The sequence below is a fragment of the Pseudoliparis swirei genome, chromosome 3 (genome assembly GCF_029220125.1).
Source record: "Pseudoliparis swirei isolate HS2019 ecotype Mariana Trench chromosome 3, NWPU_hadal_v1, whole genome shotgun sequence".
In the NCBI taxonomy this organism is placed as follows: domain Eukaryota; kingdom Metazoa; phylum Chordata; class Actinopteri; order Perciformes; family Liparidae; genus Pseudoliparis; species Pseudoliparis swirei.
Window position 1 is genome coordinate 13,264,155 of NC_079390.1, and position 25,195 is coordinate 13,289,349.

The 25,195-nt window shown below is 47.5% G+C and overlaps 1 protein-coding gene across 15 annotated transcripts in view; it reads right to left on the reverse strand.

Moving 5' to 3' along the window:
* Window positions 1-2,031: 2,031 nt before the first annotated feature.
* The window catches only part of LOC130210233 (peripheral-type benzodiazepine receptor-associated protein 1-like), a 58,663-nt gene continuing 35,499 nt past the window's right edge, over window positions 2,032-25,195 (reverse strand). For 3 of the 15 annotated variants that reach the window (XM_056440304.1, XM_056440266.1, XM_056440320.1), the window contains 25 exons: window positions 25,045-25,134; window positions 24,686-24,808; window positions 24,483-24,587; window positions 24,211-24,261; window positions 23,552-23,584; window positions 21,782-21,962; window positions 21,115-21,204; window positions 20,506-20,711; window positions 17,568-17,674; window positions 17,354-17,463; window positions 16,396-17,271; window positions 15,071-15,222; window positions 14,456-14,932; window positions 13,937-14,326; window positions 12,940-13,095; window positions 11,861-12,622; window positions 11,065-11,164; window positions 9,878-10,020; window positions 9,541-9,709; window positions 8,609-8,677; window positions 7,635-7,682; window positions 6,858-6,988; window positions 6,669-6,740; window positions 6,173-6,292; window positions 2,032-5,643 (listed from right to left, as the gene is read on the reverse strand). In XM_056440304.1, the coding sequence (XP_056296279.1) occupies window positions 5,266-5,643; window positions 6,173-6,292; window positions 6,669-6,740; window positions 6,858-6,988; window positions 7,635-7,682; window positions 8,609-8,677; window positions 9,541-9,709; window positions 9,878-10,020; window positions 11,065-11,164; window positions 11,861-12,622; window positions 12,940-13,095; window positions 13,937-14,326; window positions 14,456-14,932; window positions 15,071-15,222; window positions 16,396-17,271; window positions 17,354-17,463; window positions 17,568-17,674; window positions 20,506-20,711; window positions 21,115-21,204; window positions 21,782-21,962; window positions 23,552-23,584; window positions 24,211-24,261; window positions 24,483-24,587; window positions 24,686-24,808; window positions 25,045-25,134 (5,139 nt within the window). In that variant the 3' untranslated portion in view covers window positions 2,032-5,265. Of the gene's footprint in view, window positions 5,644-5,957; window positions 5,993-6,172; window positions 6,293-6,668; window positions 6,741-6,857; window positions 6,989-7,634; window positions 7,683-8,608; window positions 8,678-9,116; window positions 9,195-9,540; window positions 9,710-9,877; window positions 10,021-11,064; window positions 11,165-11,860; window positions 12,623-12,939; window positions 13,096-13,936; window positions 14,327-14,455; window positions 14,933-15,070; window positions 15,223-16,395; window positions 17,272-17,353; window positions 17,464-17,567; window positions 17,675-20,505; window positions 20,712-21,114; window positions 21,205-21,781; window positions 21,963-23,128; window positions 23,150-23,551; window positions 23,585-24,210; window positions 24,262-24,482; window positions 24,588-24,685; window positions 24,809-25,044; window positions 25,135-25,195 lie in introns of those variants that run through there. The other 12 variants (XM_056440311.1, XM_056440273.1, XM_056440282.1 and 9 more) reach the window with 12 other exon arrangements.

Below are 25,195 nucleotides of genomic sequence, written 5' to 3' on the forward strand. Positions count from 1 at the left end.
CTGTGAGTAACGGGCGAGGACACGCTGCTGCTGCTGCTGCGATGGCGCACTTTGGCCTTTTTCAGTTGAAACACGAAGCGACTCAAATGTCGTGTCACAATGCGGCGCCTCATCTGGTCGCTGCTATCGTCTGACACCATCTTGAGCGTTTGGGCCTCGCTTCCATCCCCCCAAAAAAGAGCAAATGCGTATCGTTCATGATTAAATCATCTGACCGAAATATTCATGATAAAAAGAGGCCGTAAAACAAGTCCCAGCCCCCTGATGGGGAAAGCTACAGATGTGTTCACACTGGTGTGTGTCCTCTTCGCTCCCCCCCCCCCCCCCCGGGGTTCATTACCCAACTTCACTTTACACTGTGGTGCGCACTAAACTGCACAAAGCTGCAGAATGTCTTCACGAGTATGAATGGCGTCATCATCACGGACACGGGGGCTCGAGATGGAAACACTGAGCTTTGAGCCTTAAGAAGGATTCCTTTTGAAGTTGATCAAGATTCAGGAAATTATTAAGAGAAAATTGGGGATTTCTATACTGTTTGTACTTAATATAAATATAAACAAATCTGAAGTGATGACATTATCTTTTTCCCATTTAAGCCACTGTGATCGAGAAAAGGAAGAAAACAAATCGTGTTCGTCGGCGTCAGCGTTCTGAGAAGACGCCTGCAGAAGGCAAAGAGTGAAGGCGGAAGAGGAGAAGGAGAGCGTCTGTGACTGTTAGACCTCTTCCTGTGGTTACGTCACGTGGTTGTGGAGGCTTCAAAAGGAGACAACTTCTTCTTCTTCTTCATCCTCCTCTCCTCGGACCGACTGAAGACACCTGTGAGCGGCTGCTCGGGCCGCCGGCACTTGAAACCAGCAGGAAAGAAGGCGGTTGAGGTAACGTATGCTGGACGGCGTCGTGTGTTTAACGGCACAACTATTTGTGTCGACGTGGCGAAAAGAAAAAGAAGCTTTTTATCTGTTGGATGAAGAAATAATTGTTATGTTATTAACACATTTATTTGTAACCTTTACTCAAGTGACCTGTATTCAGAAATTCATTTTTGGAATTTTGTAATTAAAGATTGAACGTTCTGGTTTTTTCATATTATTTTTTGCTGCTGTAATATTATGTATTTGTTTAAGTGTCTAATGTATCGACTGGATCTTTTTTATCTGCTTCAATCTGTTTGTCCGTCGTCCTTTTCCAAGTCTTGAGAAGGTAAAAGGGCAGAACAGCTTACTCATGGCCGCCAAAATGGCGTCCTCAAGATAGCGCTTCCTCTGGCAAGCGGGTTCGTTCGGACTTTTGCCTCCAACGCCTCACAGAGGGGGCGGCTGGAGGCCCCCGGGTGGGGCCTTTTGGGTGTTTTTTGTCTTGTACAAAAAATGCCAAAAGGCCTCACTTGGATAAAAAAGAAAAGAAAAAAGAAAACATTCTTGCAAATGCTTCAAGGCAAAGCAGGAAGTGGGAGTTCTTTTTGTGGTTTGACCTTGAAACGAGCGTTGAGACGAGAAGTTTCATTTTGGTGGTGGTGGGGAGGGGGAGGGTTTGGTGTGTGTGTGTGTGTGGCTGCAGGTGCAGCAGAAGACCCCGGCGCAGAGCGGTGGACGTACAGTGCAGTCATCCATAAAGTAGAAAGCACTACTAAACTCATCGCCACAGTGTAGTGTTTCCTACTTTATGGATGAGTGTCCTGTTGGCTTCAGGGGACAGCGAGAGGACGGGCCGCCGCGTGGAGCCCCGCGCAGGAAGTCAGAAAGAGGAAGCTGCTGAAGTCTCTTGAAGCCACGCCCCGCCCAGAGTGTTGGCCCAGGCGGTCTCGTTCACATGGGCGGCGCGCGGCGCGGAGCGAAGCTCGCAACTCCTCTCCTCCATTTTGGAATTCACCCGTTTCCACAGTGCTGAAAAACAAACAAACTGAGAATTCAGAGTCGTGTCCATGTAACGTGTGTGATGTGCAATAAAGATCAACATGTAAAATAATACCTGGTGTCAACATCTGTGTTCCTGGCAAACCACAAGCATCACACACACACGGCGCTCTTCTGTGAAAATATACATACTTTATTGCTGTAAAAAGATCCACACTGAAACAAAACCATCACAACTTCACCGAGTCGAGTCCTCTGAGCACAACATCTTCAGTTCCTCATCCACACGGCCGGACATGCCAAACAAAAGGAAAATAAATACAATTCTGAAAAACAATATGAACAAAACATATTTACACATGAGTTTCCAAAAGGGTAATAAAAACATGAAAATATAAAAAGGTCAATCTTCCACTTAAAAACAATGAATGCAGGTCAGGAAAGAAAGTTGACCGCGCTGTATGAAAATATACCACGAGTCCCAACACTGTTCATTATATACACACACAGCTTCTGTTCCACCGCATTAGTCCACAACTCAAACATTGTAGACATGAAACATAAATATGAGCAGTAACATAAATAAGGCCGAACATGGGTACGACATTGGTGTGCATGCAGTCAATGAACATCCTGGAAATGACATATTAAGACTAAACAAGGTCTTCTTGTAAGGCTAAATATGATCAACTAAAAGAAGATATGGGTCCAGGTCCGCCTCGCTATGCAGCAGGAAGAAGAAAAACATGTGCATTGAAGGCCGTCAAATAAGGAGCGGTACAAATATTCGCTGTACATTTCGGCAACTTTTGAGCATTCAACTCTTTTTGAGAAAAAGAAAAAAAAGAAGAGAAATAAATAAATAAATAAAACCAGACAGCCTCAGTCTTGCCTCTCTCCCGGCTATCTAAAGTGTCTTTTTGTCGACCCGCCCTCCCGTTGGCTCTTGGCATCGTCATGCTCCCGTTATGTAACGCTGACAAACAATTCAAATATTCAGAACATTAAAGAAGAAACAAATATTATTTGCCTCCGACTTGTGTCATTAGGTGTGAAATCAGGTCTGACCTTCAAAAAGGCGAAGCTCCGTGCTTTGAGCCGGATTAGCCCACAGAACCCCCCCCCCCCTCCCCCCACCCCATCTTTGCCGGATGCTCGGCCTCTCGTCGCTATGGTAACCGGCAAAGCACCTACGATTTTGGCATAATCCTGCAGTCTTTGACAGCCGGAGTCACCGGGTGGCTCAGCATCGGATAAGAAACTACAAGTGAAAACCTGAGAAGTTACCCAACAGCTCCGCGTCACACCAGTAACAGGAACAATGCGTTCACTACTAAGGCCCGGTCCACATCTGGAGACTGGTACTCCATCCTGATGCAAGCCAGCACAACAAGATGCAGGATGCTCCTCTGTTGTGTATTATTAGTATTGCAGAGCACAGCGTGCAATATTGCTCTAGTCGGATTATTTAGGTTCACCCAAACAGTCTGATGCAAACGTGTGGGCACAATGAACTCAGCCTGTCGGACTCAATGTGCACCCCCCCCCCCTCCCCCCACACACACATAAACACACACACACACAGGGTATCAACCAAATCAAGAATAATTCTTTAAGTATTTTGATTTAGGAGTATTGATTAGCGAGAGCTAGTCCAGAGGTCTTTAAACTGTCCACTTGGAAAGGATCGACACCTCCAGGACTCGTCCGGGATTGGCTGGTTTTGCTTTCTTCACGACTAAAGTAATGCAGTGATGAGCTTTGTGTACATTCGTGGGAACACTGCAGACAGGAAGTGCTATTAGCTGATTCGGCACACTTTTTAAAAGCTGCCAATTTGCCAAAATGTAAACAAATATGGGCTAAATAACAGGGTATCATTACATTTAAATTGGTTGACTGTGGCAACATTGTACATGTTTACATCCCCTCAAGCCCCTAAATTCATAAGAAATGTAGTTCCAAATATTAGAGCACAATGATCCCCCTAAAACAGAACAATAATGAGACAAAAAAAACATAAAAATTAACTTTTCCAATAATTCTTTGACAGCGCTAAGGGTTCTTATATTCCTGTAACACTCCTCTATTCATCTTATATACATATTTATAATAAAAATCAAACTATTTGGGAGCAGGGTGGGGTTTATTGATTTTGACCAAAGGGACTGTCCTGTCAGACTTTGAAAACCACTGGAATAGTTGGAAGGAAAATGTATTGGTCATTATTTTTGAAAACAGATTTTCAATTACAAAGATACACAAAATATTTGATGGATTTTAGGTTATCAAATAAGAGAATTTCCTTTTTTCATCATAATTGGTCATCAAATTGGTTATCTTCGAACAGTTGATTGGACAAAACCAGACATCCCATGACAACTTTTTATGTTTTACAAGTCAGACGATTAATAGGAATGGAATAATGACTTAATAATTAGCATTATTTAGGCCAAGTGTGACTGTCGTCACAAACATAAAGCTCCGTGTTAATGGTTGGGAGAGGCATCTTGATTTCAGTCTCATCAGTGACACACACACACACACACACACACACACACACACACACACACACACACACACACACACACACACACACACACACACACACACACACACACACACACACACACACACACACACACACACACACACACACACACACACACACACCAAAGAAGGGCAACCCTTTGCATTCTTTACCTTCGATAAACAATCTCTACTGTTAACCTCCAAACCCCATAACTAGTTTGAACTAACCTGCACAGATGACTAAACCTTCTTCCCCGATGTCGCTTCATGCAAGAGTCGGTTACAAAATAACTGGCATGTTTGTAAAAGTACTGTGTAAATACTTAAAGACGAGGCCAACGTGTGAGGGGGCCGACAGCGGGGATGTGATCGTGCATTCTTCATCGTCGCACAGAGGAAGAGACCGACTGCTGCTGCTTCTGTTCGTTTGCTTCAAATAAATAAAGTGGCACCAGTACATGAACATTAGAGCTAATATTTAATTAGCTGCGTCTGAGCCGGGCTGTTCGACATCGCTCTGTTTCTAGCTGTTCTAAATATAACCGATCCATTAAGAGACAACCAAGTGGTTTGTGCCGAGTTCACATTTTTGCTAATGCTTAGTTAGGTAGTATTTAGAGAGTATACTGGTGTTTGCACACTTCAACATGCACTTCCACATGCCAGTGTGATGCTGTAAGCAGAATGTTGGTGGACTCGAATAGTCAACAGCTGCTAGCAGTGCTCTAAGGCAAATGTAGAATTACTGACGGCTGGAGCATCAGTTATGAGATCCGATGGCCCCGAACCGCACCGGCTACCGACCGAGACGGACAGTGGGGATAGAAAAAGTGCTTTCAATGTGACGCGAGTATTCTGAGTCAGAAATGCTGACTCAGTCTTTCTTGCTGGATCCCAGCTTTTTGAACAGCTTCTTGCCTTTGGAGAAAAAGCTTTTCTTCTTCTTGCCCTGGGCGGAGCGCTCCGTCTGCGCCGGGCTGTCTGCCGGGAGGGGGGCCGGGGGGGAGCAGCAGGCCCCCGCTGCTGCTGGACCCGGAGCGGGACCCGGAGCGGGACCCGGAGCGGGATCCGGAGCGGGCTCTGGAGCAGGGTCCAGGTCTGACGCGGGGCCGGGAGCAGGCTCCACGTCTGACGCGGGGCTTGCAGTGGGGGCCAGTTTGGGTGGAGGGTCTGGGAAAGGAGTTTCTGTTTGGGGGCGCAAAGCTTCTTCTGGGGTCGGATCTTGAGGCTCTGTGGAAGTCGTCCGGGTACCCTTCAGGAAGAGAGGCAGACTTTTAGAACCAACATGCCCAATATATTAAACAATATCTAAAGCTACGACCAAAAGGGAAATGCAAGGATAGGACACACACAGAGGAGGCGGCAGCGGATCTGAGAGCTCCACTTCTTGTTTTGATAAACTAACACCATCTAAAACCATCTGAAACCATCTGAAAGCATCGGTCGGTGCAGGTTCCTACACAGATAAGCAGTGCAGGACTACAGGTAAGGTGGAGGGAAGAAGACATAAACGGGGACACTCGTGGTGATCACTGGGCCGCTATAGTCCGATCTGAAAACACTTACGATCAAGTCTCAAAGTGTACACTTCGCTTCTGCTTCTGCAAAAGGCCATGCAGGAAAGAGCGGGGCGAAAGAAATGCGACAGAGCAAGATTAAAGAAACACGAGTCAGTCACCACCAAAACTCTGGAGATGCATGAAAAAGTCCAAAATAACTTTTGAAGCAGTGATTAGTGAACGTATGCCTCCATGCTAGATGGGACGGACGCGCTAAGCCACCTGTGATTCTCTCCTGGGTTCTGGTGCCGGCTGAGCAGAGAGGGCTTTGGCCGGAGCGTCCTCTGGGACGGCCTGCAGGAAATTGGAGGGCACCAAGCCGCTGTGTCCATTCAAGTCTCCCTGTGAGGACAGGAGGGGCCTTTTAACAATGCATACGCCAGCATTTTTTATTTTTCAAACAATTGACAAATATTACAATAAATCAATTCATCATGAAAGTAAAGTTTCAAGCTAAAATGTTGACGGATCCAGGTTCTTAAATTGTCCTAAGATGTGGCTGCCATTGGTCTCACATCACAGTCAATGCAATAGATCTCAGACTGTCGGTCGGACAAAACAAGGAACGTGACGATGATAAATTGGGCTTCAAGAATGAATGCTGAATACTTTTCATTGTTTCTGATGCAGCCAAAACTCTATTTTTGGACGGACATCACAAAAACATCTCATCACTAAGACAAAGCAATCCTGATTCTAGAGTCACGGTAACACTCACGTAGAAGAAGCCATCTTCGTCCATGTCACCAAACACATGGATGATGTCTCCGGCGCTGAAGGTCAGCTCAGCCTGAATCCAGTCCCAAAAAAAAACCAGGCATGTAATGAGCAAAAAGGACCACCGCACGTATAATATAGCGCCGTGTCTGGGAGAAAAAGAAAAGATAAGATATGATGCATGTCTGACCTCGATGTCAGTGTTGGGGGAGCTCTCTCGTGGGTCGTAATCAAAGATGGCGACCATCCTGCGAGGTCCTGGGGCCGGGTTCACCACAGCTGTCGGGGTGGCGGCGGCGGCGGCGGGAGGCGGGCTGGGATCTGTCAGTCAAACAGGGAGAGGGCAAACGTTACAGTCTGACATCCGGATAATTAGAGGAGTAACGCCTCTCTACTATCAGCTCATCAGCATGCAGCTCATGGTGTCTGCACGGCCGACCCACTCAGCGACATGCTGAGCTGAGGAAAAGTCAAACCACTGCAGTCAACGCATGGAAGTAAGACAATTAGACATTAGGAGTGAGAGTTCGCCTTTCTATTGTCCTTGGAAAAAGCTCCTCGGGCTGTAAAAGTGAAGACAACAGAAATGGTTTAATGATTATATGATGCCACGTTGAACTATGAAATGAAAAGGGGAGTTAGGAGAAGGGACTGCTTGACATGTATACCTGGGGATTCATGAAGAAATGAAAAGTAAACGTCTGTATTTTGAAACCGGCACCCTATTTTCCCATGTTTAAGTGACTAATTTTGACACAGTATTTCTCTATTATTTTTCTATTAAATCCCTAAATAATCAAACAGTCCCAAATAAGGATGCATGAAGGTGAGCCCGGGCGTTATCAGCAGTCCAAAGAACAAGGAAAAGGTCACAAATGACACGCAGATGCATGAAAATAGTAAGTAAACACATGCTGTCCTCCAGTGGACGGAGAAAGGGTCGTCATGCAACGTGCCAACTACCAACCTTGGCTGGAGGAGTCTACGCTCTCCTCCCAGAGTGCGGCAGACTCCACTGGATGAGAGAGGGGGGGGGGGGTATGGGAAGAGAGCACAAACACAATCACAGAATGATACCAGACCCCAAAGGCCAAAGAATAATCCTGCCTGAAGTCAAAGTCATCACACAAAGTCACAGATGGAGATCAGAGGGGATGGAGGTCTCAGCAAGAGACTTTTAGGTGGTCATGTGATGACATCGGAGCAGAATACTGGCAATAAGCATCACACTGCCACTAGGGCGGTACCGAATGTCTCTGTTTTATATTATCGTTTACATATGAAGCTTCTCAAGATATATATATAAATATGATTGATGGTGCGGTTAGATTTTTGCTAGACTTTACTACAGGGGTGTGCCTCCCACCCGGCGGGAGAGCAGATTTATCCAACCACAGTGAAAATGTTTTTGAAAGGCTGAACGCCAAATGTATAATGGAATAAAGCTGAATGTGTTGCCATATAAAAACATGTTGTGAATTTAAGAACTGATCAATCTTTGGACTCTCTGGAGGTATTGAACTATTCGGTACGACCGTAACAGCCACATTCTGCTGCTTTGTCTGCAATGTGTGACATGAATATTAATGAAAGCTGACAGGACTGAGAACTCATGGATGTGCCTTTTCACAAAAATCATAAACGGTTAAACTGTGAAGAGATCAAATTACTCTGAAAAGCCGATGTCACTTTAAAAGAAAGTGGAACGCTGCAGCTTAATTGTAGAATGTGAAACTACGGCGGAGAGTTTTCATGGTGCTACTCTACCAGCTGTCTGAATGCATGACTACAGTAGCTGACCTACAAATCCCCCCTGGTCGCTGAGTGAGAAGCAGCAACTGAAAGAGCCAAAAGCTAAAGTGAAAGAGACAGAAAGAAGCAAACCAGAGGAGAGAATAGAGGCGGGAGAGGTGGGAAGCCGCAATCTGCAGCGAGACACACCTTTCTTGGATCGTCTCGGTTTCGGCGGTGGAACCGGGCGACGCGGAAGCTGTGCGTGTGTGCGAGTGCCTTTATGGAGTTTTAGAAGGGAAAACCAAAAATAAAAAAATGAAACCAAAAAGAAACAGAGGTGCATTTTTTGAGAGAAGCAGACCAGACAAAGCAGACAATGAAAAGCCAGCGAAGAGCAATTTAAAGAAGGACAACCGGTGAGCAGCAGACACAGCACTGAGAACAAATGGAAGTGAAAAGGTTAAACCATCTGCAGTTGCACCGCTCTGGGTGCAAAGCAGGAAACAGAAGCAAAGTGTCAGCTTGAATTTGCTGCGTGGCTCGCTGGACTGGCCACGGGCCACGGGCAAACACTTTGACTTCAGGTCATGTTCTCTGTTAGCCGACTGCCTGACAGTCAGTGGCTGAGAATAGATGGCTGTGCTTTCCTCGACAGCAACACAAAAAGCACGAAGAACATACAAAGAAATGCCACCAGGGACAGTTTGGAATTCATGTGAGTTGGACTGAGCTCTCTTTGTGCTGGTCAACAGGTCAACAGGCCAAAGGGAGCTTTTACATCTCCTCCTCTCATCTGGAGAAAAAAAAAAAGCTTTCGTTGTTTCCCAAATTAACTGCAGACAAATACATGTGGCAACTTTACACAGCAGGACAATTTGAAGACTGGGAAAATGAAACATTTATAATGTAGGTGTGGATTCCGCAATACTTGTGCTGCTATTTTCACTTACCACTTTAAACACAAACAGCAGCGATTTATAACGAGTAGAACATTACACAATTTACCCCTATGGGAAAGGGTGTGCTCGTTTCCAACTGTAACACACGTATAACGGCACACAACAGGATTACAATATACGCAGAACACACCGTTGGTCCTAAATCTGCCTACAGGCACGTCTTCAGACAGCTTCACCTACCTATCTTCTCCATGGAGGCCGCCGTGGACAAGAAGCCTTGTCGCAGTAGCTGCTGCCGGGTCTCCTCATCCTCCACCTGGATCTCAGACACCATGTTGCACGGCACGTAGCCCAGGTGACCGGCGCACTCCCCTCGGTAGAACCCGTCTGCGTCTTTATCTCCATAAACCTGAGGAGAGGAGCGTACAAATCCATCTCATGGCGTGGAGCACACACACGGCTTCATACTAAATATACACAGTACATAAAAGTTACAGGGGGGTTCAAAATGAAGCGATGTACATGCATGATTGTGGAGGCTACTTCCAGCAGCGTCTGAGCGGCGGGGGGGACATACTTTGATGATCTGTCCTTCAGTAAAGGGCAGCTCCTCCTCGGCAGCGTCAGGATTGGGTGACATCGAGGCGGGATCGTAAGGGAAGAGGGCCACGAAGATACGTATGTCGCCGTCCCTTTTGATCTTTGGGGAATCACCACTACCTGCAAGCGCACACACAGACAAACACACAGTCACAATACTTCATGGACAGGTGCATTTGGTCCCGGATGTATGGATTTAAATGGCACTCTCTCTCTTCACAAGCGTCTTCCATTTTCGACAGAGAAGTGCAGTGCGGAAAGCTACAACTCGCCCATCTTTAAAGTGGTTCGGTCTCCAGTTACATTTAAATTTCAATGAATGGAAGTGATGTGTGTGACCTGCGTCCCGACTCCCCGAGAAGGGCAGCACGCAATGTCTTATTGCTAACTTTGACAATATATTGTCAACAACGCCACACATTGAGCTCTGCAAATAGCAAGGCCAGCTTGCCCCCCCCCCCCCCCCCCCCTGCACCGGAGAGACGTGTTCTCTATCTCATTAGGGAGAATCAGCCTTTCTGTGGCAAAAGTCACGGCAGCCAACTTGCGCACTTTCACATCCTCACTGATTTTCCAGTTGATAGAACAGAACTTCTCCCTGCTCCCTTCCTCTATCTGCGCGCACGTGTGGTTATATCCTTGTGTGTGTGTGTGTGTGTGTGTAGCCAACTGTGCACCCAAAAGGTTTATAAAACAAGTGTGCGTCAGCGGCTGAGAAGAAAGACAGGCAGGGGAGGCGGAGACAGAGGGGCGCTCATACACGACAGGCCCTTTCTTTGCCGGCTAACCGAGGTTCGTATTTTAATGTCTGTCACTTCCTCCTGTTATGACAAGCCACTTTGAGTTAAGCCGGTTCTCATTTTAGCAGGCTCTCTCTCTCTCTCTCACTTCTTCTCTGCAGCTACAGCACATCCTCCCCCCTCCCTCCCTTCCTAAACAAGGTGCTAATCTGACTAGCATCATGTGAGAGGGAGGGGGCCAACAGAAAGGCCCAGGTGCGTCGGCATCAGACTGATGCCCTGCTTTAGGAGAGAGAGAGAGAGAGAGAGATAAAGAGAGAGAGCGAGAGATAAAGAGAGAGAGGGAGAGAGCGAGAGAGAGAGAGATAAAGAGAGAGAGAGAGACGGAGGAAACGAGAAGCCAAAAGAGGAAAGAGTATCTGACCTTTGAGTTGCCTGGCCTGCGAGCCGGCTGGTTTCGAAGAGAGCTCGGCCTGCGCTCCCCACGATGGACCTGCCTCCGCTGGAGGGATTTGGCTGGACTCCTGCTCGCCATGCAGCAAAAGACACGAGACAATAAGAGAAACCCTCGAATACAGAAACACAATCACGACCGGGGAGGAAAGGGCACCTCAGGGTTCATTCTGCAAATGCAGCTGTTCTTTAAAAAAAAACAATATTCAATCATTTAATGCTTAAACTAATGATAATCCACCTGAATTGTTACTTATTTCAGTAGCGATTGAAACCTCATCCAACCCCACGGTTTCCAACATTCTACTGTTGTAAACCTCTGTGGTGGTGTTAGCGGATACAGACCAAAGCGCGACCGCTGTAAGCTAATGCAGAATGAGGCAGGCTGCTCAAAGACAAGAGCCGAGAGGCTTTCAAGGTGTCGGAAAACAATGAAGTAGACAGGAAGTAGTGCAGTTAGACAGAGGGAGAACAACGTGAGCTACACTTGGGCTACACATATTAACAGTCTGAAGCAACTGGGTGATGATGGGCTTAATAATCTGTATTCTTTTCCTACTTTTAAAACAGCAAAATGTGCCACACATATTGTTCTGCCTAACGTCCCTCTGTCCACTGCAGCGGTGATGATGGAAAACGTAGCCGTCTACCGATCGATGGAGTTAAGTGATATCCACTAGAGCACTCAGAGGGCCAGATCTACGCGGCTACAGTACAGAGAGGAGGGGCCGGGGAAACATTGCAGCTGGAACTGCAGCAACATTTACCGGCGGGTCCGCCTGCAGCGCCCGGCGGTGAGCAGGTCTGCTGTGCTCCGTTTGAGCCCCCTCTACCCACCACTCGGATCTCATCGGCTCCATCCCGACCTCCCCCGCGCTGCCGTCGTCATCGGTGCCGTACTCCACGTCAATCTCTTCCCCGTGACCGATAGGCGGCCTCAGAGCCTGCGCCGTATTGCTGACCAGGTAGGGTCTTGGCGGGTTGGGACCATGGCCGGGGTCGGCTGCCACGGCGACAGCCATCTGACTCCTGAGCATGGCCTCCCTCCTAAGGCGGTCCCCTAGCCCTCTGAGCAGTGATCTCTCCTTGGTGGGGGTCAGCTGGGGAGGACAGCGGGTCCGCCTGCTTGTGGGACCCTCATAGAAACTGAGGTCTTGATCTTCAGGATAACTGATGGTGTCAACTGTGTCTGCGTAGTGCACCCTGTGCTGCGTCCTCGGCTTGGCCTGCCTGAGTAAAGGCTCTTTGGTCAGGGATCTGGGATCCCTGTTGTGGTGGTGATGGTGAGGGGGGAAGTGTGGGTGATGCAGGGGGGCGCGCTGATATCGCTCCGAGTCTCTGGGGCCACGGTGGCCGGGCCTGGGCCAAGGCTCACTGCGTTGAGTTGAAGGCTCCTCTTGACCTCTATCTTCCTCTTCGATCACCTCGGGAATGATGAAGAACTCCTTGTGCTGTCGTACCTCAGCAGGCAACTTAAGGATCCTCTCTAGCACCTCCTCATCACTGTCTGAAGGCTCCAACTGGCGCGACTACACGGCCAAAGGTCAAAGCAACGAGGAGGGGATTGATTGGTGAAGGACAAATCATATCATTCAGTGAAAAAAGGGGAAGCGCAGACAAAACAGAGGACAAGCCGTTCATGCAAAGGCAAGAGAAAAAATAAAGAGGAAGGAGAAAAAAAGAAAGAAAGAAGAATCTCAATCAAGCATGATTTAAAAAAATATGACAGAATGCCACTGAATGACGACTTAACTATGCAAGAAGAAAGAATATTTCCTTCAAAAAGCAGAACTCGTAAGTGCCTGTGCAAATGGCCGCAAAACATACAGTGCACTCTTTGCTTTACCCTGTTCGCTCTGAATATGCAGCCCCGGGCCTGCGCGTCTCCGAGGTGGTCAGAGTAAAAGTCCTCCTCCTCCTCTTCCAGGATGTCAGACAGATCTGACCGGCTGTTGTCTGCGTGGTAGTCGCTGGGCGGCTCCACAAGCCCTTGGCTGTAACTCTGCAATAAAATACGTCAACACACTGAAACAAACTATCCAATTGATCTGATATGTGAAACCCTTTCCTATAAATATAGATTAAAAAACAAATACATGTGCGGGTTGAACGATAACATGTTGCAGATACAAATGCACCCTTGAAAAAAGAAAAGAAGCTGTATTAATAATATATACACGCCAAGAGCCGCCCGGCATTGGCCTGATGCTTTTACTGTTGGAGGACAGGGCTGGGAAGAGCTGACTTGACTGAAATATGATACAAATCTATGAACTAATAATGATGGAGGCTTTCTTAATGCGAGAGCAGATGTCAAAAATGTCATTCTCTAAACGTTGCATAATGCATTGTCTCCATTAATCCATCAGGATAAGGTGATATTTAAACAAGTTGCTTTTCAAGCAATACATACTTAGATAAATAGGTACATTTTAATTAGGGTTTCTGCAGGTTCAACAAGTTGAGATGTCTGGAAGCTTCATGGAACGCAATTTAACATGTTCCATATATATATATATATGTATATATATATACATAATTATTTATATCAAGAGTGAAAGTGTGAGGGGAAACAGGGCCTAGAATTCTAGTATTATGTCACATTTTCTCAGAACTTCCAAGTAGCATATACAGTATATAACATGCTGACTGCCATCCTATCAGTAGGATCAGAACCTCACACAACCCAACTCCAAACTATCCTTTTATTTGGTGAATTAGACTATTCAATCTAATAAAGCAACTCCTTTGGAGGGCTCAACAAATAATAGGATGATAGGCGAACATGAGATATCAATTTTTGTCGTGACGAGAGAACCATTTCCTAACGAATCGGTGCTGACCTGCTGCGTCCGACAGTACGCTGGCTGCTGGTCTTGGTCCGGTCTCAGGAACTCCTCCATGGACACCAAGCGGGAATTCTCTTGCTCCTCCTCCTCCGCTTCAGACTCCACCGGTGAGCTGCTTGGGGGTCGGTGAAGGTTAATGTCCGGAGGATTAAGGAAGTCTGTGATCTGGGCTCTGGGCGGGGTAGGGATGCGCTCAGGGCTCCCGAGATCGGCACCGGGGTCCTCGAAGAACTCTACCATGAACGGGAAAGGACGTATCATTCCGGGGCTGTTGGTGTCTCTTTGCTGCTCCAACACAGCTGCTGCTGCAGCAGCTGACACCGTTACTGGTGCAGTTGCTGGAGATGGTTGAGGTGGTGAGGTGGTAGGAGAGGTCACTTTTACCTAAAGGCGAGAGAGACAGTCAACACAACACTAATTCACTTTCTATTACAATCATTCAAGATATGAGCGGTGAATAGTTTGTTCGTGGTGGGCAACACCACTTCGCCTATATTACCAAACTACAATTACCTCCAGAGTAACGGTGGAGGCTGCTGGTAATGTGGCCTCATGCATAGCCAAGGCAGCAGCAGAGGAGGGGTTGGCCCAGGCGTTCACGTATGAAGCCGATAAGAGAAGGTCATCCGGGTGGAGAGCTTGAGGAGGGTTGGCAGGAGCCTCGACTGTGAGGCCGGCGATGTTCGCATCTGATGGCAAAGCGCTGGGCAGCGGGGATACTTTGGCAGCAGAGTTCCCGTAGGATGGCGGTGAGGGCAGGTGGCTGCAGCCTGGGGGGGTGCGGGGTTGGGGTTGCACAAATGGGGCGGCAATAGCTGGACCCGCCATGATGGCGGCCAGCTTGGTGGGCACATTGACTGGCAGAGAGTCGCAGGACTCCCCGTGGGCGGACATGGTGCGGAGAGTGAGCTCCTGAGCGGTCAGCAGGGACTGCATCTGAGAGGGGCCCAGCAGGGCGCTGCCGGCTGTTGGGCAAGACACCTCCAGCACCTTGGATGGGAGAACGACAGGTAGATCTATTTTTTAACTGTACAGCAGCTTTCAAAACGCGATAGACAGAGAAATTATACGGTGACATTGAACCACGACCCAATGTTTGGCCACACAAAGAAACTTTGAAGTTCGTACCTTTTTCTTGTCGGCATATATCGTGTATCCAGTGACGCGGACTCCGTTGGAGGTCCCGGCAGCATCGATAGTGACCGGCAGCCAGCTGATGAGAGCGATGGCCGGGGAGGGGCCGTGCTCCAGCTGGACATCCAGAGGAGCATCAGGGGGTCCTGCAGGGATTAGAAGCGTCACACCAGTGGCAAGCAACAGAGAAATATCTTCATCTTTATTATCGGATCAAGTAATACACACATTGGGATAAGGAATGGGAACGTAATTCTACGGATTAAAACAAGCGCCATCTAAGACTCATTAATACATTTAGAAAGCATATACCTGCGTTCCCAGACTGTGGGCATGAAACTTAAGCAAATTCAAACGGTCATTTAAAGAAACACAACTCAAATCTAATTTGACACTGATTTACAAATAAGCTTTCATTTGAGAAAACCAAAAACCAAAATGATGGAGTAGATTAGAAGGAGCAGAGTGGCAATATAGTACCACAAACTGTTCCGATGCTTTGAGCGTCCCCTTTTAGTCTCGCAAAAAGCTTTGCTGGAAACCGACTTGCCAACATAATAATAATCATAATAAAACTCTCCTTCATCCTCAGCAGCCAATCAAGTCACCCATTTCCCTTCCCTTTGAAGTCATGAATGATGTGCCACGGCGCTGTGGCTAATTAATAAGAGAGCGGCTCTCATGAATAAACTGATGTCCTTGTGTGGGAGGTACAGAATCACCACCACTGAATGGAAGACATCATCTAAATATAACGCTGTGGCTTCACATGTAGATCACTGTGCTGTTTGAATCCATGAACCGCCGCAACAGGAAGAGCTGGAGGGAAGCAGCAGTGGGAAGACAGTCCCTCACGATGGGTTTTACAGTGAACAATGGTTCACGGTTAAAATCATGACAAGCAGCTTCATGTTTGATGAAGGTCCATCAGAGGGTAAGGGAACTTGTCCAGTGCATCTTTCACTCCAAAAGATTCACATTTGCAACTTTTAACACGTACATGTGTAATCTAAGTCTAGACATTTTATTCTGCAACACAATCACAAATCCTTTGCAATTTACGTACTTCAAAATTGTAACACTGATGTCCTGGGTGGAAAAAATACACATGTTCATCTGAATGTCTTTATTATGCAATCAGCTGCTTCTGTCGAGCTAAAGCATGCGGCTTTACCAATTTATGTTTTGATATGACTTAACTTCAAATGGGGAGAATTAGTCTCGATTGATCAGTGACTCTTTGATTATGTGCAAGTGTAATTGGATATTAGACGATGAAAGAAAGATTATTGATAACAAATATAATCCCGAATCCTGACCTGCCATCAGCGTGGTGAAGGTGATAGAGGCGCTCCTGTGTTCGCGTCGCTCCACGGGTAACTCCCATGGCGGGCGGTGCGGCCGTGCCTCCACTTTGACCGCGTACTGCAGGCTGGGCAGGAGGTTGTTGAGGCACAGCGAGCTGCGGCCAGCCTTCACCAGCTCACACTCCTCCTCGTTCAAGGACACAATGTGCACATAGTTACTGTTGCTGGGCAGCCAGGTCAGGTTGGCAGAGGTGGCGGTGATCCTCTCCGCGCGCAGCTGCGTGGGAGCCACACAAACGTCCCGACCGACCAGCATGCTGCAGCGCAGCTGGTCCGAGGCGCCCTTCTCCGTCAGACTTTGCACTGACACTCGGTAGGCCTTGAGGTTTATGTCCAACCGCTCCAGCACCGCTTTGGTTTGGGCACCGAAGGGCACGTTGAGGCGCAGCTCCTGATCCACGAACACATTGTAGCTCCACACATTTCCCCACCCGGCCGGCACCAACGGAGGGTCCCAGCCGATGATGACGCTCTTGGCAAGCTGCTTGATGAGGGTGAGCTTACGTGGGTAAGGCACAATGTCCACTCCCACCTCCTCCAAATCCAAGTCCAGGCCGTTGGTGAGGGGGGCTGGGACAGCCAAGGCCGATGCTGAATCCGAGGGGGCTGAGGCAGGGCCAGAGGAGGAAGGGGCCTCTGTCCTTTTGGAGGCGCTGGCGCCCACGTGGAGGTGATGCTGGTGGCTGCCACTGTGCAGGCTGTTGTCTAGCAGGGAGTTGTGGGACGCGTCCCCCGTCTCTGGATGGTGGGCGCTCATGACATCGTCGTCCGACACGCGCTCCACAAAGTTAGAGGGGACCAGCCCTCTCCGTCCGTCCATCAGCTCACCTGAAAGCAAGCGACATTAAAAAACACCTCCGACAGGACAGACATTTGAAATTGTAGATACAACACAGGCTCATAAATGTACCTTCATAGAAGCCATCGTCGTCCATGTCGCCATACACATAGATGTATTCTCCAGCCGTGAGTGGAAGCTCCACCTCAGGGTTGTCATTGGGGCCATCATATGGATTATAACTGTTGAAAATTCATTCCCCAGGATGTTATTTCTTCATCCCATATTCACAAACTGTTGACACTGAGTCAGCGCTTGCCTTTAACACTCAAAGTTTAACACTCACCTGTATCTCGCAATGAAAACCTGAAGCTTTGCTGCTCCTCTGCTGGCTGAGTAAGGTGCTGGAGCTACATCAATGTCCAGCTCCTCCACTTCACTAGCGGTGTCCACCTGAAATCACCATGAACAGATTATTGCCGGGATGTTTGGGAAATCCGAAAGCTGCTTGCAATGGTGTGCAAAAACTAATTAAATAGGGATGATAGAGGTAGAAGAAGGATTGCTGTGAACTAGCTTGAATAAATGAGCACATTCTTTAAGCACATCAACTTTTCTCTATAAAAATAAATAAATCAGTTTCCAGTTAATACTGAATTGGTTATGAGTAACTAACTATAGTTATGAGTAACTATCAATGGTCACGCAAAGAAACTGTGTGCTAATATTTTTTTAACTTAATTGTGATTTAATATTAATGAGTCACTGTTGTTGGCACCTTGAGTCCCGAGTTGGATTTCCATTCATAGCGGCTTTACTCGGTACAATAAGAGGGCTTGTATATTTATAGCTCCCAGGGAAAACCTTTTTAAAGATAATCACTTACAACTACTACTATATAACCTTCATAATCAGAATCAGAATCAGAAACAGGTTTATTGCCAAAGAATGTTCATATTAAAAAAACACAAACAAACGAGGAACTTTTTTTGGCGGAAGGTGCGCGAATCGCTCCAAGACACCGAGCGGCGCCCCCCGCCATCTAAAGGAAAGGATAAAGGGGATGACGGATGACAGCAGGGAAGGAGGCGAGAAAAGCCACCCCAACTGCCCTATGCCCCTGGTACAGTGGGGTGGGAGCAGGAAAAACAAAAAAACACATACCCACACACATAGACACATGACATAAACATGACTTGGGGGGAGTAGGAAGGGGAGGGGGGGCGGCAGAGAACGCATTGGGGCCGAAGGTAACCAGCACCGGACAGCACCCAGAGCCCGCCAGCCGGTCCATCGCGCGCCCGCTGCGCCCCTGTCACCCACCCTGGGGCAAGCAGGCGGCGTGCGATGGGGGGGGTGGGAGGTTTCAGTTTGTTAAGTTTTTGTGTGAATGGCCTCCGGTGTCAGTCCCCAACCCACAACAGACAACCACAAGTTGCCACAGATGGTTGTGTGGATGGAGCCTAGATGGCCTTGAGAAAAGCCTACAGAAAAACGGGGTCTGTGGAAGGAGATGGGAAGGAAGGAAATGGAATGAGAGAATCGAGAGAGTTTTCAGTTATGTCAGGATGGAGTATTGTTCCCAGTAGAGGGGCCAAGAGGGCGGAAGATGGGATTAGCTGGTCTTTAGCTTTGTTTGGTCTTCCAGTAGCTGCAATTCTTCCAATGCCCTTTTTTTTCACAAGGTTCCAATTGCATTGCCCCTTTTTTGCAGAAGAGCATGTGCACCACGATGTTGTCATTCTGACGTTTTAATGCCAAAGTCTGAGTGCCAACAACTGTCACCAACGTCAATCGTCCATCAGGGCTTAGCTAGCTTTAACCGCTTTGTGGCTTTCTCCGTTTTAATTGGGCCCGTTTCAGGCAAGCGCCAAAATCACAGCGCGAAAACAATCAAAAATCCTCAATCAAATCCTGTACAGTCGTCTGTCTTCTCAGTGAGAGGTTCAGGCAGCTAACAGCCCACACCCACACGTCCCGTGTATCCAAGCAGCAACACTCCCCCAGAGCCAGGCAAAGTTCCCAGAAGAGCTTCAGTTCGTTTAAGGACCAGTTGATTCGTCCATGGTTTTGTTTCGCCAGGCGATTGGTTTTTAGTTAGTCTGGAGAGAGTTGAAGTCAGACAGACATGAGAGACAGACAAGAGGGAGAGAGAGAGAGGACATGGGAAGGAGGGAAGAGAGGAGGAAATCATCAGGGCCAGGCCAAATCCACAGTGGCGAATGGATTATCTCACTAAATATGAGCTTTATTGAAATGTGGGCAGACGAGTGACCAGATGAGAAGACTGTCTCTGGCTGACAGCAACAAACTTATGTCGCGGCGGAAGATCCAAATAACGTTTCTTGTAATTGAGCAGAGGAAGTGTGAGCATATTTGTTTGTGAATGCGTGAGATGACAGGGAGTTTACTTTTTTATTCACACAATCAATGTGATCGTGCGTTTGGTAATCTGGATGAGCAATCTTCCCGTTTGTGATGTAACCCCGGTGAACATTAAAATGATCGTTTGAAGTGGGGCGCTTATGAGGTACTTATCCATAGTCAGTGTACGTACCGACAGTAGATATCGGTTGACGTGCCTTCATGCTAAAATGAAAACTAAAAAAAACTAATTTTACCATGCAAACACGGATGTTGTAAATGACTGTTTTTCTCAGAGAGCACAGCTAACGCCCCCCGGGGCTTTTCGACGGGACGGTAAAGCAGGGAAAATATTGTTTAAAATACACTGACATTTGATTGAGGTGGGCCTTTCTTTCAGGTTGGTTAAAACATGGTTTGCTGCTGCTGCCCCGGTCCACAGCAGTACATTGCTCTGCTGTCTCTTTCTCCAAACTGAGGGTGGGTTGACTGCTACCCACTGGAGGTGATATGTTGACTATGGATGAGCGCCTCACACAAACCCACTTCAACACAATGTGAACTATCCCTTTAAGGGACCAAAGGAGCATTATCACAAACCTACAACCAAGGCTTGAAACTACCACTAACCCCCCCGCCCCTCCCGCCCCAATTCCATCAAATGCTGGCAAAAAGGAAACCACTTTGGCAAGCAGATATTTAAAGAGGATGACAAATTTATAGAGTTGCAACCATTTGACTGCGGTTTCATTTTAAGCCACGCCTCCAAACTGTGTGAGATGTGGCCTCGCCTTACATGTCATCTGCACATCATTTACTATCAAGTTCAGAATTACAAAGCGCTGCTCCTGATAAATGATGAATAACCACATTCTGAGATGCGTGACGAGTGCTGCGCTGCACTTCTCCTTGGCTGGTACCTCATGTGTGGGGCTTGATTTGTGCGGACTGAGGTGCGTGTCAGACTTGGGGGAGAGGTGCGCGGTCTCGGACTTGCTGGAGGACGAGCCTGACTTGCTGACGCTGATGGTGGGCAGCTCTCGATGCTTGGTGACGGGCGAGCGCTCCAACCTGGAAAGCCCCGCAGCGTGGGGGGTGGCCACAAGGCGCAGCGCGGCAGCCACATCTAGAGAGAGAGAAAGAGAGAAAGAGAGAGAGAGGATAATACATCATCTGTCACTTTAACAGGCAAACCCTCTCACTAGTTGAACTGGTTGTATCCATGAGCAGTCAGGTGAGCCGAGGTCACCGGTTGACATGCAAGAGACCCACGGTTGAACCTGGACAAATCCTGTCTCCATCTGTCTGAGGTCAGAGGTGTGTCACACCAGCACTGCTAAGGGGCTTAACTGGTTCATTTTCTCACCTCGGCCCACGAGCACTGACTCTCATGTGATGATGAGCATTTACAGACGGTGCTGCGCTGCGACGGTGGGGGTGAGATGGCGGGTTAGAAACATGCCGTGCTTTTGTGACCGTGCCCAACCACACATCATGACTGACGGAGAGAGTACCGAGCGGATCTTTACCCTCAGGGCAGGAGAGAGTGTCACCTCCCTCGAGACTCCAGAAGGCTATTTCACCCAGAGACACCATGTCCCATGAGCCACCAGTGCAGTCTAAAACACATGGACAGGGCAAGGAGAGAGAGGTTGGATGGACACATACAGTAGGAGCGATTTGGACGAGTTCGCACTGTTGTTATGATTTAAGGCAAGTGTGGCTGGGATTACGCCACAATGGATGTTCTAAAGTCACAGCCTGTGGTGAACAGGCCGAAACATAAGCGGTTGTGCTCAGTTTATATTTCTGATCTTTGGAAGGCCTTCTGTCCAAGAGTAGACTGATGCTGCAGGCCTCCCAAGCCCTGCTTTGTGGCAGGATGTCCTTTGGAAATGAAAGAATCCAAGTGCACTTAAAAAGATTATATACCATGAAAGTTGAATTATGGATTATTAACGTTTTGCTAATATGCAGTTATATGCAAGTAAGTCTTTTGGGGGGGTATTTTATAAATATACCAATTTTTTAAATTCCCTTTAAAGCACTAAATAGCACAAAGATCCCTCTGATGTCCAGCTAATGGCGGTTAGCAATCATCAACTATCATGAACGAAAAGCCCTCAACGACTAACTCTTTCTCGGCATCACTCGTACTCTGGTGCCGTGAGAGCACGTCGCGGCGGCGTGGCTCACCTCGCTCTGCTGTCAGGCCCACCCCGTTGGTCAGAACCGAGAGGCTGGGGTTGCTGAGGAGGCTGGCGCCGGCCAGGCCCACCGTGGAGGCCTGCAGGCGAAACTTCTCCAACTCTTGGGACAGCCAGCCAAACTGCTCGCTCTGGCTGCGACACTTGTCCTCCAGGTCTCGTACCTTTGACTACGCAAATGGGGCGACGGGAAAACAGCCAAACATTGAAAGCACAGTTCCTAGGCAGTTGACTAAATACACAAGCATGGGAGTGCGGATGTTATGAAGAGGTTGGGGAAGAGTTTGGACCTGGCTCATTAGGTGAAAGTAACCTGCTTTATACATTTTCAGCATCAAGTAGAAACCTTTGATGCCGACACAGACACTTACTTGGTTATACTATACGATAAGATAAAAAACACATTTGACAAATCAAATTTCACACCTGATCTTACAGTTAGGATTATTTTTGGTGTATGCACAGATGGAAAAATATCAGACAACACACAGTTCATACATGGTTGACTATGTAAGGTTATGCATTAGCTTAAGCTTCAAAGAAAAAGGGAGGGAAACAAAGGCGGGTAGTTTTCTGGTAAGATGGGAAACGGGGGTAAAAACCAGAGAGGTGGGGCATCCAGTCAGTTTAGAGAAGTTGCATGTTCCGCATCTGTTTGACACTTTGTTCACTTCAATGAAGCCACTAAACAGCAAGTTTTTATGACACTACAGATGTTTGTCGTAGCGCCCCTGAGTTTCCACACGTGGCTGGTTTCTGTCGGGTTGCGGCGGGAGCTTCCTGGCAGGCTGATCTGACGAGAAGCCTCCGCACGAAAGCGTCTGAACAACATTTCCTGTTCGCGCTCACCTACGCAAAGCCTCGCCTGCAGCCGGCCGTTATCTGGCTCCACTGAGCTGAAGTGGAACCCTCAAGTGAACACTGGACGACAATAAGCAGTCGGCTGCCCGCGAATGGGGGAGTCTACCTCAATACAACAAGATCAAATATACAAGCCGGCGTGATACGCGGGCTCAGTGCAGCTGGGGGCGCTAACCGGGCCACAGACACACTGTTATCTGGTCTCATGTGAATGACCTCATTTACACACATTTGAAAACCTAAATGAATTATTTAAAAAACTGCGCCAGCAACAAATGGGCCTCTGTCAACACATAAAGCCCCGATGAAAGACTGTTTTATAATAATTAATCCAGGGCTGTTACTGCTGCTCTTGTTTAAGTTGAACTCAAAGGATTTAAATCAAATGAATTGGGGTTTGGTGGTTCTATCTAGAAGTAGGAGGGGGGGGTGGGTGTTAGTGGCAGGAAGGTAAATATATTTGGCCAAAGGTTACCTGCATGCAGTCCAGTGTACTCTGGTTAGCAAAAAGGTAACAAAGACAGAAGAAAAGAAGAAACACATGCTTGTGAAACAATGCATCTGGGAAAGGCACATCTTATAATAAGGCCAGTTCTGCAAGAAATATCCTGTTGGGGAACCAGTATCAATAGAATGTGTCTTTGGCCATCTGCAGACAACACCTGCCTTTTTTTATTCATTCATATATTTTTGTTTCAATGTGGTGCAAATATTTTTGCCTAATCTTCCAAAGGGCAGTGCGTTGACTTGGCAACCAGCTTGGGGCCTCGAGAGGGAAAAGACACTTTCTCCTGTGATGCTTCGGGTTTAAATAGAGACAGCAAGTGAGAGAAACAAAGCAAGAGGAAGGAAACACGCATTTAAAGAAGAAGAACAAACAGTAGCAACTATACTCTACCAGCTCCCTCTGCAACACAAGCTGAGTCAAGTCCTAAAATAAAACACACACTTCATTTTAGCAAAATGCACTGGGTGAAAAAGTGGAGCAGACACAGCAGACATGTATAGTCATCAACTGTGGAGGACCTTTTGAGGTTCTCTTATTCCTTTTGTCAAAAACAGCAGACGGGGACTTCCAACTGTCACCGACCGTTTGCATGGATTGGGTTTGAATTCAAAGTGTGTGACACTCACACCGAGAGCAAGTGTGAACGTCACAGAGCAGCGGATGAGACATCTGCTCTAACGTTTTTTCCAGGATCACGAGTGCTACAAAAACACCAGCACAAGTATTTTCTGCCTCCGCGTCTCCGCCAGGTGTTCAGATTACAACCACACTACTCAGTGTCTTTCTGTCTGCCAAACAATCATCAAATGTTCACATTCTTTTTGCGTCAGAAAAGAAACACCTTCTTTAACGACGAATTACATTTGATCTTTTTAGACACGCTAGTACGTTTCTAATGTCGGAGTGAATTAAGTTCCTGTCTCTCGTGTGACTGTAATAAACACGAGTGCCTTCCAGATTTTTGTCTTGGTAACTGATCGTAAAGTTCTGGAAAGCAACTCGGGCTCGTCTGCATGGTGTCGTCTCAATGTGGTGCAACACAAACTCACCTCCAGCACCTGAACCACTCCTTCATGCTCCCTCTTGGCATATAACTGAGCCTGAGGATAACAAATACATTTTAAAAAGATATTAATTTTGCGTAACGTAGGTTGTTTGCAGATAAACTTCACAACACAGCGAGCTGCGTTGACAAACTCAAGGTTGCCTCCTGCTGGACAAAGTCGCCCACTCCCAGAGGCAGCCAGAGGGGACACGAGGGCTTTGAGTTAGCAAGAAGAACACGAGTGGAATACAAGAAGTGCAGAAGAGGCCTTCTTACCCGCTGTAACCGTTTGATTTCATCCTGTTTGAACGTAAGGATAGCCAGTGCCTGCTCATGTTCCAATTCCAGCTGCTGCCTTCGCTCGGCGACCTCTCGCATATGCTGTTCGGAATGAGACAAATTTAAAGTCATTTTTCTTTCCCCCAGTAGAAGGGTAGAGGGTATCGAACAAACAAGAGATAGAGTAGCCCCAGCAGTACCTTTAGGACCTGCTCTAGGTTCTCCAGTTTGGCACGGAGTCTCTGGTTCTCCTCGAGAACTGAGTTGTGTTGAGCGGTCACTTCAGAGAGATCCTCCCTCAGCTCTTCATTCTCAGCTCGAGTCTGACGAACATGAGGAGAGAGGAGAACACCATTTCTCTTGTTCTTCTCTGCTATTTCGAGCTTTTGCTGCTTTAAAAGTCTCTCCGATTGTCTTGCTGGACCTACTGAGCATTAAGTTGGCGAGTAACATTATCGTAATATTATATCAGCTGTCGGCTTTGATCGCCACCACTATGAAATTGAGAGCCACTTCATAGAGAAGAAAATACAAAGCGTTCAGAGAGCTCGACACTGACCTGGTCGAGCAGCTGTGCCTTCCTCCTGAGGAGATCTGCCTCCTCCTTTAGTTGCTCATTTTTGCCTTGCTCATCCTCAAGTTGGCTCTCCTGTAATAAACCACAAGGGCAAGGTTCAGATCAGGTTGAGGACATCTGTGCCTTCCCAGTC